This window comes from Aotus nancymaae, unplaced genomic scaffold (assembly GCF_030222135.1).
Source record: "Aotus nancymaae isolate 86718 unplaced genomic scaffold, 86718_ANA_hifiasm-v0.15.2.pri h1tg000021l, whole genome shotgun sequence".
NCBI classification, from domain to species: Eukaryota; Metazoa; Chordata; class Mammalia; order Primates; family Aotidae; genus Aotus; species Aotus nancymaae.
This window is the reverse complement of record NW_026988433.1, coordinates 23,316,312-23,340,920: the sequence shown is the minus strand read 5'-3', so window position 1 is coordinate 23,340,920 and position 24,609 is coordinate 23,316,312. Positions and strand designations below refer to the sequence as shown.

Here is a 24,609-nt window from a genome sequence, read left to right as displayed (position 1 = left end):
TGCCTCAGGACCCTGGTATAATTGCAATTTTAGTAATTTTTGCGACATTTTTATTTTTATTTTTTGTTTGTTTATTCTTATTTGGGATCTTACTATGTTGCCCAGGCTGGACTTAAACGATCCTCCCACCTCAGCCTCCCAACCCAACTAGCTGGCATTACAGACATGTGCCACCATGCCCGCCAGGCAATATTCCCCACCCCCCATTCACTGAGCCCTTACTGCCTCTCCCCGTCTCCTCCCTAAGAGCCTTATGTGGATCACCTCATTTAACTGCCTCAACACTACACCAGAGGGCACTCTATATCCCCATTTTACAGACAAGGAAACTGAGGCACAGAAAAGGGAGATGCGAAAGGAATAGAAGAGAGGGAGGCAGAGGCTGGTCATTGAGGTCACACACTGGGAAGTGGGAGGGCCGGGGCTTGGGCAGGTCTCCCTCTAGGGAACTCCAGACTTGGTTCCCAAGCACGGCGACACTGCCCCCCAGAGGACAATTCAGCAATGGCCTGGAGATATTTTTGGTGGTCACAAGTGTAAGGGGAGGTGCTCTTGGCATCTGGTGGGTAGAGGCCAGGATGCAGCTCATCATCCGGCAAAATAACCGTCCAAAATAACCGTCCTGAAGCTGAGAAACCCTTCAGGCCCCATGCTGTGCGGCCCGGAGAGGGAAAGGAGCTGGCGCAGGGCCACTCAGCAGCTTCGAGGCTGGGACCACTGCTGGGCTAGGGCGCTGGGACTCAGTGTCCTATCAGTGGCTCATCCTGGCTGGTGGGGGTGGAGTGGCGAACATCGCATAGGGTGACATGAAGCGAGAGGCTCGAGGATGAAGCTAAGAAGCTTGGCTGGACACTAGGGAGCCATAGCAGGTTCCTGAGCTGGGACATCCGCACACTGGGGTTGGCACGTTGGGAGGTGCATGCACGTATTAATGAGGAATTCCAGCAGCAGACCCTCATGTGTGTGTGGAGGGGTTTGAGTGGGTGGATCAGCTGTGCCCCCGCCCACACTCACCCCAATCTTGCCCGTCTTGGCAGCCATCATGAGGGGCGAGAGGCCGTCGTTGTTGAGCACGGCCTCCAGGTTGCTGTCAGGGAAGAGGCGGGCGCACTTGAGCAGCAGCAGGTCGTACATCTTGGTGACGAACTTGGTGTTCTCCCGCGTGTTGTCGGCGATGGCCACCAGCGCGTGCAGCACCGTGCTGCCGCGTGAGTCCTGCCGCCGCATGTCCGCCTTCTTGTGCGGGTTCTCCGTCAGGTAGTTGACGATGTGCGGCTGGTTGGTGCAGGCAGCCAGCGACAGGGGCAGCTCGCCTGCGGGCCGGGGGGAGGGGGGAAGGTCAGTGAAGGGGGCCTAGGGTGGGGCTCTGCCTGGAGACACTCGCGGGGCAGACACCGTGGCACTCTGAGGGTGACGTCGGAGACGGTGCCAGCAGCGGATATGAACTACACGTTTCTCTGGGTGATGCCGGGGAGATGGGGGGTAGCTGGTTAAGGGTACAGGTATGCTACTTGGAGGCTATAAGGGACTGGACACATCCAATGATGGAATTCTTTTCTTTTTTCTATTTCTGAGATGGAGTCTCACTCTGTCATCCAGGCTGGAGTGCGGTGGTGCGATCTCAGCTCACTGCAACCTCCACCTCCTGGGTTCAAGCGATTCTCTTGCCTCAGCCTCCCGAGTAGCTGGGACTACAGGTGCATGCCACCACACCCAGCTAATTTTTGTATTTTTAGTAGAGACAGGATTTCCCCGTGTTGGCTAGGCTGGCCTCAAACTCCTGACCTCAAGTGATCCACCTGCCTCGGCCTCCCACAGTGCAGGGATTACAGGCGTGAGCCACCGTGCCCGGCCAATGATGGAATTCTTTGTGTGATTTTTGTCCCTGAGCTGCACGTAAGGAGTGCCTTTAAGCAGGGGCAAAATTCAAACTATTTCATGAGTCCAGTGGTGACGATAGCAGTGGTGGACTTTGGGCCTGGTGATAAGACCGTTGGTCCCAGCATAAACCAGATAAAACCAGATAACCACAGACAACACAGAGCTGGGCACTGACATCACAGCCCAAGGGCCTCTCGTGATTCCCACTGCACAGCTGGGGAGGCTCAGAGAAGTGAGGTCACATGCCTGGAAAGCGCAGAGTGAGGATCTGGCTTTTTTTGTTGTTTTCTTTTTGCTTTTTAAAGACAGGATCTTGCTCTGTTGCCCAAGCTGGAGTGCAGTGGTGCAATCATGGCTTACTGCAGCCTCAAACTCTTGGGTTCAAGTGATCCTCCAGCCTTGGCCTCCCGAGCAGCTGGGACCACAAATACATGCCACCATGCCATCTAATTTTTAAAAATTTTTTTTTCTTTTTTTGAGACGGAGTCTTGTTCTGTCACCCAGGCTGGAGTGCAATGGCGCAGTCTCGGCTCACTGCAGCCTCAGCCTCAAATGATTCTCCACCTCAGCCTCCCAACTAGCTAGGATTACAGGCATCCACCATCATGCCCAGCTAATTTTTGTATTTTTGTAGAGATGGGGTTTCACCATGTTGTTAGCCAGGCTGGTCTTGAACTTCTGACCTCAGGTGATACGCCTGCCTTGTCCTCCCAAAGTGCTAGAATTACAGGCATGAGCCACCATGGCCAGCCATTTTTAAAATTTTTAATAGAGACAGGGTCTTGCCATGTTGCCCAGGCTAGTGTCAAACTCCTGGCCTCAAGCGATCCTCTTGCCTTGACCTCCCAAAGTGCTAGGATGACAGGTGTGAGCCACGGTGCCTGGCTGGAGTAAGGATTTGAATCCAGCTCCACGGTTCCAAGTTCCCCTATGGCACTTACACCTCAGAGGCCAGGGCCCCGTGACCAAGACTGACATGCTGCCTGTGCCCCAGAGTGCTGCCTGTGCCCGTGGCAGAGTGGCCCTGGGTGTTTGGGGGATGGTCAGAGTTGCAGACACCACCAGTACCACGCTATCTCCCACCATGCCTCTCCAGCATGCTGTCAGCCTCACCAGGCCTCTCCTTACCAAAGTAGAAGTAGCCCCCCTCATCCTTGGGCTGGAAGAAGCGCCCACGGGCCTGGGCGTGGACATCGGCTCCTCGGGCCACGAGGAGCTCCACGTAGTGTTTGCAGCGGCGCTCGATGGCAATGTGCAAGGCCGTCTGACCTGGGGGCAGGGGACAGTCATCCAGGGACCTGGCGGAGCAGAGACCCAGCCAGGCTTGCTGGGGGTGGGTGTGGGGTGCAGGATATAGAAATTGAGGTGGAGGATGAGGGTAGAGTCCTGCCCAGCAACACCCAAGGGCAGCAGATAGGGCCCTCAGATATTCCCCAGGATACAACACAGAAGCAAAATCTCAAGCCCACAGGATACCCAGGGTGTGGAAACCTGAAGGTGAGAACCTTTTAGATTCATAAGATGCTTTAAAAATCCTAGAGGAGGCCAAGCACAGTGGCTCATGCCTGTAATTCCAGCACTTTGAGAGGCTGAGGAGGGAGATCACTTGAGCCCAGGAGTTTGAGGCAAGCCTGGACAACATAGGAGAAATTTTAAAAATTAACTGGGCTTGGTGACTTACACCTGTGGTCCCAGCTACTCAGGAGGCGGAGGCAGGAGGATTGCTTAAGTCTCGTAGTTCAATACCAGCCTGGCCAACTGATACGATCTGGCTCTGTGTCCACATCTAAATCTCACCTTGTAGTTCCCATAATCCCCATGTGTTATGGGAGGGACCCCGTGAAAGGTAATTTAATTACGGGGCCAGTTACCCTCGTGTTGTTTTGGTGATAGTGAGTGAGTTCTCAAGACAGCTGATGATTCTAGAAGGGGCTTTTCCCGCTTTCACTCCACACTTCTCCTTCCTACCACCATGTGAAGGAGGACATGTTTGCTTCCCGCTTCTGCCGTGATGGTAAGTTTCCTGATGCTCCCCAGCCCTGAGGAACTGTGAGTCAATTAAACCTCTTTCCTTTATAAATTATCCAGTTTTGGGCAGTTCTTTAGAGGAGCATGAGTACAGACTAATACAGCAACATACTGAGACCCCCATCTCTACAGAGATTTTAAAAATTAACCTGGCATGGTGGTCCATGCCAGTGGTCTGAGCTACTCAGGAGGCTGAGGTGGGAGGATCACTTGAGCCCAGGAGGGCAAGGCTGCAGTGAGCCGTGATCACACCACTGCACTCCAGCTTGGGTGACAGAGTAAGACCCTGTCTCAAAAAAAAGAAAAAAGAAAAAATCCTAGAGGAAAACTCTTTCCTTTATAAATTATCTTGGCCTCCCAGAATTTTTGACTCAAGATACAATATTCATGGATTTTGAATTTTAATATCCAGGCATTTGATGGTCAACTCTGATTTATAGAATCTCAGAATTCAGAACCAGAGAGCTGCTTTTGCCTCTTAGTTTGTGAGCGCAGGACTCACCATCACAGAGCCTCAGAGTCTCTGCCACCACAGCATGTTAGGGCCAGATCCCCAGTTCATGATCACTAGACTCGCTGCATCTCAGAACCTTGAAACCTTTTTTTTTTTGAGACAGGGTCTCACTCTGTCACCCAGGCTGGAGTGCAGTGGCACAATCATAGCTCATTGCAGCCTCACCCTCCGAGCTCAAGTGATCCTCCCACCTCAGCCTTCTGAGTAGCTGGGACCACTGACATGGACGGGTGTGCACCAAAATGCCTGGCTTTTTTGTATCTTTTCTTTTTTGAGATGAGTCTTGCTCCTGTCACCCAGGCTGCAATGCAATGGTGAAATGGTATGATCTTGGTTCACTGCAACATCCATCTCCCAGGTTCAAGCAATTCTCCTGCCTCAGCCTCCCGAGTACCTGGGATTACAGGAGGATGCCACCATGGTCGGCTAATTTTTGTATTTTTAGTAAAGACGTGGTTTCACCACATTGTCCAGGCTGGTCTTGAACTCCTGAGCTCATGTGATCTGCCCCCTTTAGCCTCCCAAAGTGCTGGGATTACAGGCAAGAGCAACCATGCCCAGTGGAATCTTCTATTCTGAAACTCGAAACAAAGTTGGAAGGGGTAGTTATTGTTCCTTCCTCCATCCATTCATCCATCCATCCATCCATCCATCCATCCATCCATTCATTCATCAGGTCCTGGGTACATGCTGGCACTTAGGCCCAGATCAAAGCTCTCAGGGGTAAGACAGGCAAGGGACAGTGTCTCCACCACCCGCCGTGGCGCCCCTGCCCAGCCCAGGCCCCACCTCGATAGTAGATGTCTCGGAAGGGTGAGTTAATGAACTCCCGCATGTTCCCGGTGCGCTCCGCGATGTCCAGCAGCACAGGGATGGTGTCGTTGCGGCCGTTGCTCAGGTTCAGCAAGGCCTTGGGCAGGCAGGTCTTCCCGGTGGATGGCTCTAGCAGGAGAGACACACAGGATGAGACAGTGCTCTGGCCCGTGACCTTGAACTTCTAGGCACCGGGGTACAGAGCACTAGGCAGGGGGTCAGATGTTCTGTCTGTCAATGTCTCCTCTCTGAGCCCGTTTCCTCATCTGTCCAGTGGAGACCCAGGGCCATTCTATCTGCCTCCAGTGGTGCTGAGAGGGTGCAACGAACTCATGGGGGTAGAAGTACTTTGAAATGTGAGAGGCTGCAGCCTACAGATTGGTGTTTATTTAATTAATCTTATTTGGGAAGATTTTTTTATTTATTTTTATATCTTTTTTTTTTTTTTGAAAGACAGGGTCTTGCTCTGTCATCTAGTCTCGAGTATAGTGGTGCAATCCTAGCTCACTGCAGCCTCCGGTTCCTGGGCTCAAGTGATCCTCCCACCTCAGCCTCCCAAGTAGCAGCTAAGACTACAGGTGTGCACCTCCACGCTCAATTAATTTTTTAATTTCTATTTTTGTAGAGATGGGATCTCACTATGTTACCCAGGCTGGTCTCCAACTCATGCCCTCAAGTGATCCTCCCACCTCAGCTTCCCAAAGTGCTGGGATTACAGATGTGAACCACCACACCCAGCCCTTGAAAAGATTTTTAAAAAGTGCTTCATAAACAAGTAAATGGTGAGAATGCCGGGTTAAACAAGCCAACAGTACGTTCCTCCCATAGGACCTCTCAGAGCCTGTCACACAGGGACTGTGACCCTCTAAAAGCAAGACACACTAGGCAGCGTTCACCCACCTGCAGAACACAGAATCCTTTTCCCATGAAGCATTTGCACTGGTGCCCCTAGAAGGGGGTGGAGGGGTGCAGCATTCCCCGAAGTGTGGGACTGCGTGCCACAGTGGACGTGAACGGAGCTTAGGAGAGGCAGGAGAGAATCTTGGGGATTCCAGGGGTGCAACAATAACACTGAAGGTTTCATCCACCGCCAAATCTCTCTCATGAAGTCAACTATCCGTTTGGTACTAGCGGGTCCTTAACGCCTCTCGCTAACACCTGCTGATGTTGCTGATGTCTCTTTGCAAGTTTCTTTCTATTGTAGCTATTTTTATGGTTACCTGAGTTGATTTATATCTCAAAAGAGTGAGCTGAAAACTCCCCTGTGAATCAGGGACAGGGCAAAATCATGCCAGGGGCTCGGGAATGGCCAGAGGGTGGAAGATGCAGGTGTGGGTTGAGGTGCCCGTTCTGAAGCCAGGCGCCTTGGGTTTGAGTCCTGGCTTTGCTCCCCACAGCTGTATGACCATTTCTCTGCTTACTGTCCTTCCTGGCTAAATTAAAGCTATGAAGGGAAATTGAGGAGCTTAATCAGCATTTGATCAGCCCAGTACCAGGCAGATAGGGGTCTTTGATAAATATTACTGTTGCTGTTATTATTCAATGAGAGGGGATTTAGGAACCGTCTCCCTAAATGCCGGCAAGCAGTGGGACAGCCTCGCAGAGACCTGAATTCTAGTCTCGGCCCTTCCAGGAGCAGGGATGATTGGGACAAGCCTCGTTCCCTGTTGCTTTCCCGCTGTCCACCTGGTGCCCAGCTCAGAGGCGACACCAGCTAACTATTTCTTGAATGAATAACTGACTCCTGCTCCCCAGGGAATGCCTTCCTTCATCCATCCATCCACCTACCCATCCAGGATGCCGGCCGAGGCCCGTGGGAGTCCGCCCTGATGCACAGACACACCCCCACTCAGCTCCAGCCTCAAGGTGGCTAGTCTGTTTTCTCATTATTGTCTCTTGCTGGGCTGCTTACAAGTCTCCATGCTGACTTCAACATCTTTCCCTCCCACACCCCAGCCTGCATGTGTCCCCTTCCCAGAGGACGGCATCCCCATCCAGCCCAAAGCCTTGGTGTCACACTTGTCCTCACCCTCCTTCTCTGCCACGTCCATACCCCAACATGTCCTATCGATTGTACCTCCTATTTTTCCAACCCCTCAACGGCTCTCCCTCCCTCTCAGATGCCTAAGACACCGCCCTCATTTCCCGCTCTGGCTTTCCTTCATCCACTTTCCACATAGCAGCTGGAATGGTCACTTCAGAGTGCAACTGACCACAGTGAACCACAGGGCCTTTGCACCTGCTGTCCCTGAACCCCCACCCCAATCTGAAATACTCCTCCGTCCTCTTTTCACTTGGTTAACTGCAACTCACTCAGACTCTGCTCAAGTGTCACCTCCTCCAAGAAGCTCTCCTGGATTTTCCCTAACTAGTTCAAATCCTCCAGGACAGCCTCTTGTTGACACCCGTTACAGTTTGTAACTGTGTGCTTATTTCTGTGGTTGCTTGGTCAATGCTGGTCCTGCCCAGGAGCCTGTGAGCACCTTGAGGGCACCTTGTGATGTCTGCTTTGCTCACTATTGTTCGGCCTCTGCCAAGCATGGTGCCTGACATGGGGTAGGTGCCCCACGACCATTTGCTGAGTTAACACACATTGAAAGAAGGGGCGATCTGCGCACCCCAGGCAATTCCAAACCATAGGTGACTCAAAGTGGAACTAGAGACCTTGGATTCGGGCTTTCAGACACAGGTTATAGACCCAGGGACGGGGCGCCTGGGTCCTGGGAGATGTCGGGAGCAGGATCTTCCCAAAGACGAGGTGGAACATGCAGTTCCAGGACCCGGCCACCAGGTGGCGAAGTGGCTCTGCCCAGGGTGGGCTGCTGTAGCCAGGGGCTCTAAATTGACAATTGCCAAATTGGAGGTTGTAAAACTCTGCAGAGGGGACGTGGGGGCAAGGGAGGGCATTCCAGACTTCCCTATAATCAGATGAGCTCATGACCCTGTAGCCAGAAAGACATGCAGGGGCAGATCCAGGACCTTAGAAAAGGCCTTAGCCAGGGGCCCTGTCACTTCAGTAGCATCACGGGCCTCACAGTGTCTCCCTCTACACACATAAACTAGCCGCTGCAATTTCAGCGACCCACCTCCCAAGCCTATCTAGAGCCCCCACCCATGCTCACGCACAGACACACGGGCATCTGGGGGGTTCCTGGACTCGGCTAAGAGCCCCCGACTCAGTCCTGAACTCAGGAGAAGCCAGAGGCCTCAACGAGCAAGCCTGGTGCTGAAGGCACAGGTGCCAGCAGCCACCTCCCAGGATCCTCTCTGCCCAGAGATTCCCCACCTTTGCCTCACATACTGGGTGGCCCAGGAGAGGCCATTCGGCCAGGGCTTAAACCCGGGTTATCTCCGAATGAGATTATCCATGCCATCACTGAGCTACTCCAGGAGCAGAGAGAAGCCTTGTCCTCCCACACCTCTAAACTTGTGCCTCCAAACGAGGCCACATCACCTATCTGGGAACCACAAGGGAATATTTTTCATACATCCAGCAACTGTCTCTTTTTTTTTGAGACAGAGACTCGCTCTGTCGCCAGGCTGGAGTGCAGTGGTGCGATCTCAGCTCACTGCAACCTCCACCTCCCAGGTTCAAGTGATTCTCCTGCCTTAGCATCCCGAGTAGCTGAATTACAGGTGTGTGCCACCAAGCCGGTTCTTTTTGTGTGTGTGTATTTTTAGTAGAGACAGGGTTTTACCATGTTGGCCAGGCTGATCTCAAACTCCCGACCTTAGGTGATCCACCCGCCTCAGCCTCCCAAAATGCTGGGATTACACTCGTGAGCCACCATGCCCTGCCCCAACAATTATCTTCTGATAGACACAATGACAGTGTATTGTATTGTTTCAGTGTAAGAATGAGGTTGGCCAGGCGCAATGGTTCACACCTGTAATCTCAGCACTTTGGAAGGCCGAGGCAGGCAGATCACGAGGTCAAGAGATCAAGACCATCCTGGCTAAAACAGTGAAACCCCATATCTACTAAAAACACAAAAGAATTAGCCAGGCGTGGTGGTACATTCCTGTAATCCCAGCTGCTTGGGAGGCTGAGGCAGGAGAATCGCTTGAACTTGGGAGGCGGAGGTTGCAGTGAGCCGAGATTGCAACACTGCACTCCAGCCTAGGTGACAGAGCAAGACTCCATCTCAAAAAAAAAAGAATGAGGTTGAGGCCAGTCTCGGTGGCTCACGCCTACTTTGGGAGGTCGAGGTAGGAGGATTGCTTGAAGCCAAGAGTTTGAGACCAGCCTGGGCAACAGAGTGAGATCCTGTCTCTTAAAACAAAAAAGAAAAAGTAGCCAGGTATGGTAGCTTGCGCCTGTAGTCCCAACTGCTGTGGAGGCTGAAGCAGGATTGCATGAGGCCCGGAGTCCAAGGCTGCAGGGAGCTGTGATCACACCACAGCACGCCAGCCTATGTGTCAGAATGAGACTCTATCTTAAAAGAAAAGCAAAAAAAATCCAGGTTGATAACGGTGTATGTGGATGACGTAGCACAGACTTGTTCACCGTTTGGGAACTTAATTTACTTAAAGTAACTGAAGTCTCAAAAAATGGCCTCTTCTGACATCCCTGAAGCTTCCTCAAATTTAGGATGTAGACCAACCAGTCAGTCTTCCAAGATGGGCCCTTCTTCATAGCAGGTGTCACAATTTTTTTTTTCTGTCACCCAGGCTGGAGTGCAGTGACACGATCAGAGCTGACTGTAGTCTCAGCCTCCTAGGCTCAAGCAATCCTCCTGCCTTGGCCTCCCAGACTCAAGCAATCCTCCTGCCTTGGCCTCCCAAAGTGCTGGGAGCCACCATGCCCAGCCTAGGTGTCACACTTCTTGACATGGTATCTTGACTTGTGAGATCACGGCCAGTTACTAATGGCTTACCCGGAACCCAGCACATCACAGGTGGCTGATCTGGGTGCAGGTGTTCACAGGTGAGGTCTGGGGCTGTGGAGGGTGCCGGTGCCCTGAGGTGGATATTTTGAATCTGGACAAGGCTGAAGGGTGAGTTCTCTGGGCCGGGGCTTCAACCCAGCTGCGCTGGAGTGGAGCAGATTCCAAGAATTGGAATCAAAACTCCCAGCCCAGACACTCTGCCCACCCCTCCAGACCTTCCCTCAGGGGAACAGGAGCTCCAGGACTCCAGCTGCCTGCGCTGGGCTCTTTGTGAGATGATCTCCCCTCAGAGCCAGGAGCATGCTGTGATCATTCCCCCTTTTCACAGATGAGGAAACGGAGGCTGAGAGAGGCCACACATTGCTTAAGTAGTAAAGGTGGGATCTGACCCCAGTAACCTTTTCATAAATAAGGGCTGAATGAACGAATGAATAGGTGGAGGTAGCTGAGGCCCAGAGACCACGTTAAGTAACATGGTGAAGAACACGTAGGAGCAGACTCCCTGTCCAGTGCTCTTTTCAGGCCAATGCAGTCCACTGACCCAAAGGAAGAAGCTGAGGGGAAAGTGGACCCCCAATGCCAGGCTTCCCTCACACCCCTGGCTGCCCCACTGGTTATGCCCATCTGGGTGGCTTACCTCGAAACTCCTCATCGGTCAGGCGTTTCTTGTGGGTCAGCAAGAAGGGGAGCAGCCCATCCAGGTCAGTGGTGGAGCCCCGGGACACGATGTCAAAGAGGATGGGCCGGTTGAAGACTTTGAGGACAGGGGGCGGCTGGGGGGCAGGGGCTTTGGGGCTCTGCGGCTGTTTCCTGGAGGAGGTGGGGAAGCAAGTTGATGGGAGGGTTCATCCCTTGCCTGCCCCACTGTCCCTGGCCTTAGGGACCAAGAGATTGTGCCTGATGGTGAAGCGGGCAGCTGAAGCCCTACAGGAGCAGACCGAGGTAGGCAGGGCAGCTGGAAGAACTAAGGAATGTTTTATCCAACAAACTATAGCAAGTACCTACTGTGTGCTGGGTGGAGACAAACATAAAGAAATAAACACATAGACTGCCCATACATCTATCCACCCATCCATCTACCCATCCACTCACCCACCCATCCATCTATCCATCCATCCATCCATCACTCATCCATCCATCTACCCACCCATCCCTCCATCCATCACTCATCCATCCATCCACCCACTCCTCCATCTATCCATCCATCCACCCACTTATCCATCTATCCATCCAACCATCCACCCACCCACCATTCACCCATTCAACTACCCACCCATCCATCCATTCATCACTCATCCATCCATCCTTCATCCATCCTTCCACCCACTCATCCATCCACCCATCACTCATTCGTCCATCTACCCATCCACCCATCCATCATCCATCCATCACTCATCTACTCACCCATCCATTCATCTATTACTCATCCATCCATCCATCATTCATCCATCCACCCACCCATTCATCTATCCATCCACCTACCCACACATCCATCCATCCATCACTCATCCATCCATCCACCCATTCATCTATCCATCCACCTACCCACACATCCATCCATCCATCACTCATCCATCCATCCACCCATTCATCTATCCATCCACCTACCCACACATCCATCCATCCATCACTCATCCATCCATCCACCCATCCACCCACTCATCGATCCATTAATCCATCATTCATCCATCCAACTACCCATCCACCCACCAATCCATCCATCATCCATCATTCATCCATCCATCCATTACTTATCCATCCATCCACCCATCCACCTACTCGTCGATCCATTCATCCATCATTCATCCATCCAACTACCCATCCACCCACCAATCCATCCATCCATCCATCACTCACCCATCCATCCATCCCTCATCCATCCACCTACCCACACATCCATCCATCACTCATCCATCCATCTACCCATTCATCTATCCATTCATCCATCACTTATCCATCCAACTACCCATCCACTCACCAATCCATCATCCATCCATCCCTCCACCCATCCACCCACCCACCCATCCATTCATCCATCCATCACTCATCCATCCATCTACCCATCCACTCACTCCTCCATCTATCCACCCATCCATCCATCACTCATCCATCCTCCACCCACTCATCCATCCACTCATCCATCACTCATTCATCCACCCACCCATCCATCTATCACTCATCCATGAACCCATCTATCAGTCCATCACTCATCTAACCACCCACCCACCCACCCATCCATCACTTGTCCATCCATCTATCTGCCCATCCACCCATCCATCTATCCATCCATCCAACTGCCATCCACCCACCCACCCACTCATATTTTAGTCATTTATTGAGTACTTACTAAGGCAGACAGACTGAACAAGATAAAAACAGAGAGAAAAAGAAACAGCAGACTAAAAGATGAAGCATTTCATCCATTCATTCCATAACTATCATTCCATAATAATTCATTCCATAAATAAATAAATTTATTATTCAACAAACATTTGAAACAAATGAGGCCATGCTTATATGTACTTGCCCATGGCCCGCCACACAGTAAACACTCAATAAATGTTAGTTGATATTACCATTATTAAGGAGTACCTACTGTGTGTCAGGAACTTGTATGTGCATGGGAGATGTGGAGCTACAGAGGCAGAAGGAGGAAGGGCATGGCACAGAGAGGGCTGGGAGGAGAAGAGATGGAGAGAGAAAGGAAGGAAACAGACACTAAGAGAAGGAGGGCATGGAGACACTCATTCAGTCACTCAACAAACATTATTTGGGCCTCTATTATATGCTAGGTGCTGAGAGAGAATAAGCCCAGGGCCACTGTGAGGCAGGAGTGCTCTCTCTGTCACGTTCTTACCCGGCCCAGTGCTTGGCACCTCCTGGGGTCCAGTAAGACTCTGTTCAATGAATAAGAAGCTAAAGAGAAGGAGGATGGAAGCACAGGGTCTGGGAGGGAGAAGAGGGAACAGAGAAAACCCTAACAAGAAGCAGCAGGGCCAGAGGGGAAGGGGGAATGCAGGTGGGGAAACTGAGGACAGGGCAGGCTGTGGAAGCAGGTGGGACAGGGTTGCAAGGGCAGACGAAGCTGGCATCTGGCTGTACCCCGCCTGTCTCACCATGAGAAGGGGACAGCCACTCTCCTCCCTTCCTCTTCCTCAGGGGTCGAGATTTTCCATCTCAGGGCAGGTGCTGGGAAAGAGGGTCGTTAGCATCCACGGTGGGGTAAGAGGTGCTCTCTTGTTGACCGGAGCACAGACACAGGGACAGCCTCTAATAAGGGCACCTGGGCAGCCCCCACTTTACCTCTTCCTGAACTTTGACCTTTGAGCCAAAAAATAGAAAGGAATACTGCTCCCACCAGATCTCACTGAGGCCGCCTTCAGGGCTCAGCTGCACCCCGCTTCCTCCACAGCCTGGACTTCCTGGGGTAGGGTTGGGAGGAGGGCTTGCAGGAGGGGTCTGAGGGAGGGAAGGGGAGACACAGAGCTCACAGCTTTCAGTGGAAGGGCGGGAACCCCGGGCACTCTGCTGCTCTGGCCCTCAGTTCGTTTCCACCTCTGAGCAGAGGTTGCACAGATTTTTCAGCGCACACACAACTGTGAGGCCTTGTTCCGTGGACACATCTACAGAGCCTCTCCAGCCTTAGGCCCTTGCACTCACATTTCTCTCCACCTAGAACACCCTTCCCTCCCTCTCTGTACCTGCCCCTTCGCAACCCTTGGCTTTCGGCTTAAGTGCCAACTCCTCCAAGAAGCCCTCCTGGATTACCTTTCCTGTATCCTCCCACTCTCTAACTTCAGCACCTTCCCCAACTCAAATGATACATCCATGTGCTCAGCTACTTGCTTCTTCCCTGTCTCATCCTCTAAACGGAAAGTGTCGCCTGAGTAGAGGCAGATCTGCTCTGGCTCACCCTGGAGCCTCAGGGCCAACCCCACTGACTGACAGAGAGTGCGCACTCAAGAAACATCCACCGGCCGGATGCAGTGGCTCACGCCTGTAATCCCAGCACTCCGGGAGGCCGAGGTCGGCAGATCACTTGAAGTCAGTAGTTCCAACTAGCCTGGCCAACATGGTAAAACCCCGTCTCTACTAAAAACACAAAAATTAGCTGGTTGTGGTGGTGCACACCTGTATTTACAGCTACTCAGGAGGCTAAGGCAGGAGAATCGCTTGAACCTGGGAGGCAGAGGTTATGGTGGGCCAAGATCGCACCACTGCACTCCAGCCTGAATGACAGAGTGAGACTCCGTCTCAAAAAAGAAAAAAAAAAAGAAACATCCACTAAAAGAATCGGTGACTCTGAATAAATAAAGGGGGCGGCTCTTGACCAAGCAAGCGCTGCGAAGGTGAATGGGCTCCATGCAAGAGATCAATGAATCCGCGGCCAGCAGCGGAGAGAGAGGAGGACCAGGCATGTCCAGGGCATCTGCAGACCTCAGAGCCGTCCTCCAGGACACACACAGAGGTCACCGAGAGGGGATCTCAGGGAGCAGTTGAGGGAAGGGTCACTTCAGGGCACATCAGGGACAGCAGAGCTGGGACCTAGAAAGGATACGGCTCAGCAGGGCCTGCTGAGGCTCAGGAGGAGCTAGCTAGCAGACTGTAAGCCCTGCTCCCTCCCGAAAACTGCCAAAAGCTTGTAGAAGCCCCTGGACTTTCTAAAAGACCAGGAGGGAGGGCTCAAGCTCACAAAGCAGGGACTCTGCCGGTGACAGATGACAGGGTCATGCTGGAAACAGAACCCTGGGCGCTCGAGTTTGCAGAATGTCACATGAACCACGTGCAGATGCCAGGCAAACGCATGTGAGTCTAGAGTCTGGGCTGTAAGACTCAGAGCAGAACCCGCTGGGGGAAGGACAGGGACCAGACAAGCTGGTGGAAGGGGGCTGGAGGCTCCCGGCCCCAGCTAGGCCTGGCCTGGAATGCATCGTGGGGGCCACATGCTGTCACCCCATCCAGGGCTTCTCTCCACTCTGTCTTTTCTGTCATAAGGCTATGGTTATGGGAGAAAGGGGGATGCCTTGGGGTTGCCAGTTCTCTTCAAGCCTCAGGAAAGCCACTGGATGGTCAGGAATGGAGGTGATCCTTGAGGAAGACCCAGAAGGGGCAGCTGCATGTGTGCAGGGAAAAGGTAGGTAGAAGGATGGATGAATAGATGCAAAAATGGAAGAAAAGATAAGCAAATGAATCAATGAGTCAGTGACTAAGCAAACAAAGGGATGGACAGAGGTGGGTGAATGAATGGGTGGTTAGAAGAGAGAAGGAGAGGAAGGAAAGAAGGCAGGCAGGTGGGTTAGCAATCGAGCATTAGAAAGGTAATGAATGGATGAATGAATGAATGAATGGTTGGATAGCTGAATGTCTAGGTGAATAGAAACAATGGGCAGATGAGGGCAGAATGACATACACATGCGTAAATGTAGAGGAATGGAAGGCTGGTATGTGGGTGGCCGGCTGGACAGATGAATGGATGGTAGACAGACATTTTAATAAGTGGATGATGGATGGATGGATGGATTGGACAGATGGACAAAAGAGTGAAAAGATGGGTATCTGGATGAATGAATGAGTAGATGATAGACGGATAAATGAATGGATGGATGGATGGGTAAATAGATGCATAAATAAGAAGATAATAAACAATGGAAGGCTGGATGTGTAGGTGAAGAGATGGACAGACAAGCAGATGAATGGGGGACAGATGATTAGGTGAATATGTGGGTGAATAAAAAATCAGATGAATGGCCGGGTGTGGTGGCTCACACCTATAATCCCAGCACTTTGGGAGGCCAAGGTGGGTGGATCACTTGATCCACTTGAACTCAGGTTGGTCAGGAGTTCAAGACCAACCTGACCAACATGGTGAAACCCCGTCTCTACTAAAAATACAAAAATGAGCCAGGTTTGGGGGTGGGCACCTGTAATCCCAGCTACTCAGGAGGCTGAGACAGGAGAATCACTGAAACCTGGAGCCGGAGGTTGCAGTGAGCCGAGATCACGCCACTGCACTCCAGCCTGGGCGACAGAGTGAGACTCCATCTCAAAAAAAAAAAAAAAATCAGATGAATGAATGAACAGATAGATGAATAAATAGTTATATAAATGAGTGGGTGGATGGGTGAATGGATGAACAGACAAATGTCCTGTGGAAGGGTGGACAGAGGGGTAAATGGGTAGAGGAGTGGATAATGGATAAATAGATGGATGGATGGATGATGGATAGATGGGTAGATGGATAGACATATGAAATAATGATGGATAGATGAATAGATGGACAGATGGAAGGCTGATGGATAAATGAATAGATGGATGATGATGATGGGTGGATGGATAGATGACAGATGGATGGATGATAGATGACGGATGGATAGATAGATGGATGACACATGGATGGAGAGATGAATGGATGGATGGACAGATGGATGAATGGATGGATGGATGAATGGATGGATGGATGGATGGATGGATGGATAGATGGGTGGATAATAGAGGGATGGATGATGAATGGGTGAATGGATACAGAGAAGACCACTGGCCAGGAAGCCAGCAATACTCACTCTATGATCTTCTTCCTCCACCTCTTGTTGTCACTGGGGTGGTGACGATAGGTGCCGTAGTCAAAGAGTGAGTCCATGGGTGCTTTCTTGGGCCCAGGCACCACCGAGGACTCATATAGGGTGGACTCCAGCAGGTCAATGGGGTTGGGCACCCCCTTGCGGAAGGCGCCCTGGAACTTCATGCGCAGATTTGGTCGCCCATCGCCCGGGCCAGCAGGGCGACTGGCATCAGCCGGTGAGGGCGAAGGGGAGCCATCCTCCCCCTCAAACAGATTGGCCAGGGAGGAGAGGGGGAAAGCCTCCCCGCCTTGGGTGCCACTCTCATCCCCGGGGAGCTCAGCCACCTCCCCGGGCCCTGCTCGGGGACCTTCGCTGGGATCCGCCATGCCGGCCCCAGGCCCGTCTTCACTGCTCAGTCTGCAAGGGAATGAAAAGGAAATCAGGCAGAACCCGGCCAGTAGCAGGGGCTCCAGGAAGCCCCCTCCCACGTGGACAAGCGCAGTGCTGCCAGCTGCTTCAAAGCCACCGTTGTAATGACAGGGGCGCAGGGAGGCCACTCCCAGATGTGGTTGGCCGCCAGCCTCAGGCGGGAACTGCAACAGGAGCCTCTTTCAGGAACCTGGAAACACAAATTGGCCCCAGGTCCAACTACCCTGGGCATTGGCTGAAAGAGGGTGGAGGGCAGGGTCACGCTGGGACCCCATACCTGGATCCCAGACCCTATTGATGACCAAGAAAGCCAGCTTCAGAGCCCCACCGAGCCAAGTTCAAATCCAGGCTCCACACTCAGTCATTCCATGACATGGAGCAAGTCAACGTTTTATGGCCTCAGTTTCCTGACCTGTAAGATGGGGATATCCAAGCCTGGTGGGCAGAACATGCTGGCCGGTGGCCAGTGCGGTGCAGCGCCTGGCATGTGATAAGCACCTGCTAAAGTAGAACCATTAACCATGGGCTTCAGGCACAGAAGGGGCTCAGAAAATCCACGTGGGCTTGCCGTGTGGGCCGGCAGCCCTGCTTCCTCATCACACACCATCATGATGATCCCCATTTTACAGAACAGGAAGCTGAGGCTCCAGAACTTCAGTTGACTTCCCCAGTGCACAAACTCTGCTCCCCAGCACAAAGCGCTGATCCCTCCCCCACCTTTGCCTGGTTAACTCCTTCCCCACTGGTGTACCAGCTCAACTGGGCTCCTCTGGAAAGCCCTCCCTGCCCGACACATACTCGCTCCCACGCTCCACGCTCATCTCCTCGGAAGCTTTATCCCAGCTGTTCACGGGACAGTCCGCTCCCAGGCTGTGGGCGTCAGGAGGCAGGAAATGTATCTGTCTTGTTCATCCCCAAGTCCTCACACAAACGAACAACTTTATGACAAAGATGTCATTTGTTCCCATTTATCAGATGAGGAAGCAGGTTTCAAAGGCGGTAGTGAAACAGCTTGCAGGGAGAAGGGCTGGACTTGAATCAGGTCTCTCTGGCTCCCAGGTCCAGTGCTTAGCCAGGAGCCAGGGCAAGGGAGGGGTAAGACCCCACTGGTTGGCTGTCAGTCGCCTGTTCTCTGTAGCATGGTGCCGGCCGGGCAGGGCTGAGCACCGAGGGTGAGTTTCCTGGAACTCTCACCACCCCACGTGGGAGGCAGGGGCATGTCTGAAAAGGCCTCTCTTGTACATTTCACCCTTCCCACCCAAGACACACGTAGAAAAACAAATAAACCAGTTTCCAGCTTGTTTGTTCTGTGACTTCCAGGAGGGAAGGCTTGGACCAGAGAGGTGGGGACACAGCAAGAGGCCTCCCTTAGTGGGCACAGCAGGACACAGAGGGTCAGAGCTCCCTCCAGGGGTGGGCTCCCCTCTGGACACCAACAGGGAGGGAGAGCCTGGCCTTTGGAGTCATTGAGGCCTGGGTTCTAATCCCAGCTCTGCTATTTACATGTAGGCAAGTCACTTGAGCTCCCCAAGTCTCAGTTTCCTCCTCTGCCAAATGGGTACAATTACAGTACCTTCTTCATAAGGTTGCAGGCAGTGGGAAGTGAGGCCAGGTATATCCAGTGCTGCTCCTGGGATTAAAGTGGGGTTTTGGCCGAGCACAGTGTCTCACACCTGTAACTCCAGCACTTTTGGGGGCTGAGGCGGGAGAACCACTTGAGGTCAGGAGTTTGAGACCAGCCTGGCCAACATGGCGAAACCCCGTCTCTACTAAAAATAGAAAAATTAGTCAGGAGTGGTGGCATGCACCTGTAGTCCCAGCTACTCAGGAGGCTGAGGAAGGAGAATGGCTTGAACCCGGGAAGCAGAGGTTGCAGTGAGCCGAGATCACTTCACTGCACTCCAGCCTGGGCAACAGAGCAAGACTCCATCTAAAAATGAATAAATAGAGTGGGGGTTTCAGTTATTATAGCTAAAGGAGAAAAGAGAAGTTAGGAGGCCAGGTTCTGAAATCAGATAGATCCAGTTCCTGTCTTGGCCGTCATTAGCTGTTTGACCATGGGCAAATCACTTCCTCTCTCTGTGCCTTGGTTTTCCCACCTGTAGAATGGGATAATTAGTAAGACCGGGGTAACTAGCCTCCTCCTAGGGTCCTCCAGCACGTGAGGCACCTACTCAGTGCCAGCACCTAGTAGGACCTCTGGAGACATGAGGTCCTTTCGACCTGCCAGGTGGGAGAGGGAGACCTGGACCCCCAGTACCTCATGGCTGCCGCATGTGTTTGGGTTTTGCTCTGCAGGAATGGGGGCTGGGGGGATGCTGAGGCAGGAGGGGCATCTGCAGGGACACAGGCATTGGCGGGAGGTGGATTAGACTCTCCTGGGCACGGCCCTGTCCACCTCACTGGGGGCCCAGTCCTGAGGTCGGGGGAGAAGGCAGCATCAGGCGCATCCTCTGTTGTCAATACCCTTCTATCCACTGCACCCCTCACCAAGGCACCCCAAGGGCTAATAGAACCCCACCCCAGGGAGCTCCCGAGGCCAGAGAAGGGAGCCAAGAAGGTCCCTCCAGCCCCCACCATGCCCACACCCCTCTCTTAAGGAGGAAAGCCCCCCCCAATGCCTGGACAGCACCCTGGGTTCCTGGGGACTCCAAAATGGGGACTCTGGTGCCAGCCAGTCCTGGGTTCAAATCCCCTCCCAGCAATCCTCAACCTGACTGGCTGTGGTGTGGCCTTGGGCAAGTCAAGGCCTTGGCGATCATGATTAGCATTCTAATTCGGATGAAATAATCACTATGAACTAAATCACCATCCTCACCTGGTGACACAGCTCATGCTGTGCCCAGCATGGGGCCTCATCCAGCCCCCACCATGACTCCAGACCAGTGGTTCTCAACCAGCGACAGTTCTGCTCTTCCCACAGGGACATTTGGCCATATCTGATGACATAATTTGTGGTAACAACTGTACAGGAGAGGGGCACTACTGGCATCTGGCGGGTCAAGGCCAGGGATGGCACTAAACACCCTCCAAAGCGAAGGCAGCCCCGCGCCACAAAGAATGACCCGGCCACAATGGCAAAGTCTGCCCTGGAGGTAGATACTGCGATCGTTCCCATTCTACAGATGAGGAAACAGGCTCAGAGAGGCTAAGCGACTTGCTGAGGTCACACAGCAGGTTGGTGACAGAGCGAGGACTGAAATGCGGGCAGTCGGCTGCAGAGGCCAGGCTGAACCCCTCCGTGGACTGGGGATGTCCTGGGTGCCAGGTGAGGGCAAAAGGGAGCCATACTCACCCTCAAACAGATTGATCAGGGAGGAGAAAGGGAAGGCCTCCCCATCAGGGAGCTCAGCCACCTCGCCAGGCCCTGCACAGGAGCCTTCGCTGGGATCCACCATGCCAGAGGCTATCCACTAAATAGCCTCCAAAGCAAAAGACAGCCCACACCACAAAGAATGGCCCAGCCCACAAGGTCAACAGCACTGAGGTTGAGAAAGCCTGCCCTGGAGGTAGGTACTGCGATCATTCCCATTCTACAGATGAGAAAACTGAGGCTCAGAGAGGCTAAGCGACTTGCCTGAAGTCACACAGCAGGTTAATGATGGAGTACCAGGGTACCAGCTGAGCCTTTACAATGTCTCCTTCAAGCTTCACAACCATCCCAGGAGGTAGGGATGACTGCTGCCTGCCCATTCTCATCTCTCTGAGCCTCAGTTTCTCTACCTGTAAAATGTGGATTGCAATAATAGAACTCCCTTGTAGGGCTTCTGGGAGATAAGGCAGGTCAAGTGTTTCTTGGGCATCTAGGAAATATTTGATAAATGTTGGTTCTTGTCATATTTAATCATCATCATCACCACTGTGATATGCTTCTGATTTTCCTCTCCTCCTTCCTCCTCCTCCCCAAAACACACATGCATACACATTCCGGAGCTACAGCCTGGCATTTTAGAGCCCACGTTAAAATCTACCAAGCCCCTCTCTCATTTAATCCCGCGAAGAACCTGGACAAAGCTGCGCTATTGCTCCCACTTCGCAGCTCAGGAAATGGAGGCTCCAAAAGGCCAGTCAGGGAGCAAATGGCTTTGAAGAAAACCTCTAGACTCCTAGCCTGGGATCCTTCCACATCACACCACCCAGAAGTGTGTACACACCAGCTCACACATACACATTCACACAGGCACGTGTACACACACACACACACACACACACACACACAACCCGCTCTGCCGCTCTGTGGCAATTTCCTCCCCAAACACTGCCCTGCTCTCTGTGGTCAGAGAAAGAGTTTACTCCCTGTTCTAATTTGCCCCGAAGGCTGTTATTACACATTCCAAACTCATGCCAGCTTTAGGAGGGAGGGAAGTGGGGGTGCAGGCAGGGAGAGAGGCTGAGAGCCTGGGTGTGGGTCCGCGTGCGCCTCCTCTGCGTGTGACATTCATGCACATTTCTTCCCACCTTCCTCCATGCGCGTGTGCATGTGTGCACCCACTGTGAGCAGGAATGGTGGGCCCTTCGTGCCCGCACGGGCTCACAACGCCTCCTACCAGGAGCCCCTCCCCAGTGGATGCATCAGGGAGGCGCCCAAGAACGTTCCCGCACAACCGTGAACGTCCCCACATACCGACATCTTCACAACAGCGTTCATTCAAAGCAGCGGTTGTTTGTTTGTTTGTTGTTTGTTGAGACAGAGTCACACTCTGTCACCCAGACTGGAGTGCAGTGGTGCGATCTCAGCTCACTGCAACCTCCACCTCTTAGGCTCAAGCGATTCTCCTGCCTCAGCCTCCCAAGTAGCTGGGATTATAGGAACACGCCACTACCGCTCGCCTAATTTGTATATTTTCAGTAGAGACGGGGTTTCACATGTTGGCCAGGCTGATCTTGAACTCCTGACCTCAAATGATCCACCCGCCTCGGCCTCCCAAAGTGCTGAGATTATAGGCATGAGCCACTGCGCCCAGCCAAAGTAGCGGTTTTTGAATATGTTGGTTTTAAATCCTATATATTCAAAAGAAGGTTTATAGTCAAACCCTTCTTTAGAATATGTTTGCCAAAGGGTAGTCCACACAGAGATGGCAGTTGTGTTAGGATGGACAGAGGTAGAATTTGCATCTTCCTCTGGAAAGGACCCAAGGGGCAGAAGTAGAAACCAGATAACTATTTACTTATTCCACACAATTACTGACCACCTACTATGTGCCAGACACTGTGCTAGGTACTAGAGACACAGATGTGAACAAAACAGATAAAAATCCCTTTGGGGGCTGACCTTCTGGTGGGGAAACAACTGGAAAAGCCAAGCAGCAGAGTCGTGCCCGGTAGTGTTAGAACTGCATAGACCAGAAGGGCTCCGGCGTGGGCAAGTTAAGGGGTGCAGGGGTCCTGAGTAGGGTGACAAGATACAGGGCTGAGCCAGGGTCCCCAAGCCTTCCTTTCTGCCCTGGACAGAGACCCCAGGCTTTCCGGGAACCTGGCTTTCTGTTCCCATGGCCCCCTGAGCATTTTGACGTCAGACAGACCAGGGGTTCAGATCCCAGGTCCACAGCTCATTCGTTGGGTGAGCTTGAGCAAGTTACTCAACCTCTCTGATCTTCACTTTCCTCAGCTGCCCTATTAAGGGATCTTAACAGGGTCCTTGTGAGAGGGATATCCGTCAAGCCAAGTGCCTGGCACAAAGAAAGCCTCACTAAACAGCAGATTGCACAGCAGGCACCTTCTCTCTGAGAATCCCGACTCAGCGGTGGCAGAGGTCTTTGGCTCCGTCCCCCTGCCCCAACTTGTGGAGGGTAGAAAAAGGGGCCCATCCTCGGGGTTACCCACGGCTTTGCCTGATCTCATGGAAACGCTGGCACACATTTGTCAAATCCCATCCTCCTGATTACGTGACCAAGGAAAGCTGCTTAAATCTGGGGGCAAGTTTGGGCGTGCAAGGCTGCTCCGCGCCAGGGGAGAGGATTCCAGGCAGCCGGTTCCCTCCCTTCTGGAATCAATTCATTCCACTAGGCATCAGTGGAGTGGCACCTGTTTGCAGGGCACAGGGGAGACATAAAAGTGTGGAACCTCAGAGAACTCACAGTCCAGGAGGAAGGCAGACGGCTCTCCCCGCCTTCAGGCCTTTGCACAGGCTGTTCCCTCTGCCTGGAGTGCCCTTCCCTTCACTGGCTGGCTCCCACTTACACCTGAGGCCTCGTCTTAAAAGGCACTTCCTCTGAGAAGCCCTCCTGTTTCCACTCTTAAAGTAACATGTGCCTTCCTTTATAGCACTTCCCACGATTAAACTTTTCTATATGTGTATTTTTTTTTTTTTGAGACAGAGTCTTGCTCTGTCACCCAGGTTGGAGTGCAGTGGCATGATCTCAACTCACTGCAACCGCTACCTCCCAGGTTCAAGCAATTCTCATGCCTCAGCCTCCCGAGTAGCTGGGATTACAGGCATGCACCACCACACCTGGCTAATTTTTTGTATTTTGAGTAGAGACGGGGTTTTGTCGTGTTAGCCAGGCTGGTTTCAAACTCCTGACCTCAGGTGATCCACCCGCCTCGGCCTCCCAAAGTGCTGGGATTACAGGCATGAGCCACCACACCTGACCTCTATATTATTCTTTGATTCATCTTCTCTCTTCGCCTCCAGAGTTTTAGTTCCATGTGGTAGGGACTATTTCGTGTCCCCTGTGTCCCCAGCATTCAGCAAGGTGCTAAAGCAAAATGAGGTGTCAATGAATATTAGTTTTTTTAATCGGTAAGACCAGGGACCTGTGAAGTTCCAGGCAGAGTTACGAAGCAGGGGCAGCAGGAATCCTGATGGGGACGGGGAGAGGCTTCGAGGAGAAGGAGGAGGAGGAGGATAAAGGGCAGAGGAGGTGTCAAGGACAAAGGTATTGGGGCGAAGTGCAGGGTAAGCAGAGGAATGGTGTGGCCTGAGGCACAGGGAGAAGGAAAGGAGGGAGAGAAGGGTGAGCCTGTGAGCAGCGGGAGGTGGGTGGGGGAGGAATCCATGGGTAGAAGCAGCCCCCGGGAAAGGAGCTCAGGCTCCCAGACAGACCCAGTGTGCTTCCTCCTCCCTCTATCCTGGGGCTCCTTGGCCAATTTGGGAGCCCCCACTTCCTACAGTACCCTCGAATAAACGCAACTGTGAGTGCCTGCCATTCCAGATCAGTCTTGCAGGGGACATGTGGGTAGGAAGGTACTAGGAAGACAAGGACTCTGAGCTTTGCTGGTACTAGAGGAAAGTCCCAGACCTGTCCACCCCTCCCCACCTTCCAGGTTAAGAAAACTGAGGCTCAGAGAGGCGAAGTCACTTGTCTGGCATTGCCTTGCTCCAGAAAGTGGGAAGCAGGATTAGAATCCATCCATCCCCAGGACCTGCGCCTTTGACCGACACTCTACAAAGACAAGAGAACTCTGGGAGGGAGGAGCCAGAGAAAGAATGGGGTGGGGGGGGCGGATCGCAGTCCCTAGTGAACTGCCAGTTCACCAGCTCTGGGCAAGTCAC

The 24,609-nt window shown here is 52.6% G+C and overlaps 1 protein-coding gene across 2 annotated transcripts in view; it reads right to left on the bottom strand.

The window, feature by feature from the left end:
- The window catches only part of TRPV4 (transient receptor potential cation channel subfamily V member 4), a 50,415-nt gene that overhangs the window by 14,236 nt on the left and 11,570 nt on the right, over positions 1 to 24,609 (bottom strand). Inside the window, exons 2-6 of one of the 2 annotated variants that reach the window (XM_064379871.1) lie at positions 16,686 to 17,304; positions 10,763 to 10,935; positions 5,213 to 5,365; positions 3,010 to 3,150; positions 1,015 to 1,313 (exon numbers count right to left, since the gene is read on the bottom strand). In XM_064379871.1, the coding sequence (XP_064235941.1) occupies positions 1,015 to 1,313; positions 3,010 to 3,150; positions 5,213 to 5,365; positions 10,763 to 10,935; positions 16,686 to 17,071 (1,152 nt within the window). In that variant the 5' untranslated portion in view covers positions 17,072 to 17,304. Of the gene's footprint in view, positions 1 to 1,014; positions 1,314 to 3,009; positions 3,151 to 5,212; positions 5,366 to 6,136; positions 6,444 to 10,762; positions 10,936 to 16,685; positions 17,305 to 24,609 lie in introns of those variants that run through there. The other variant, XM_012469111.3, reaches the window with a different exon arrangement.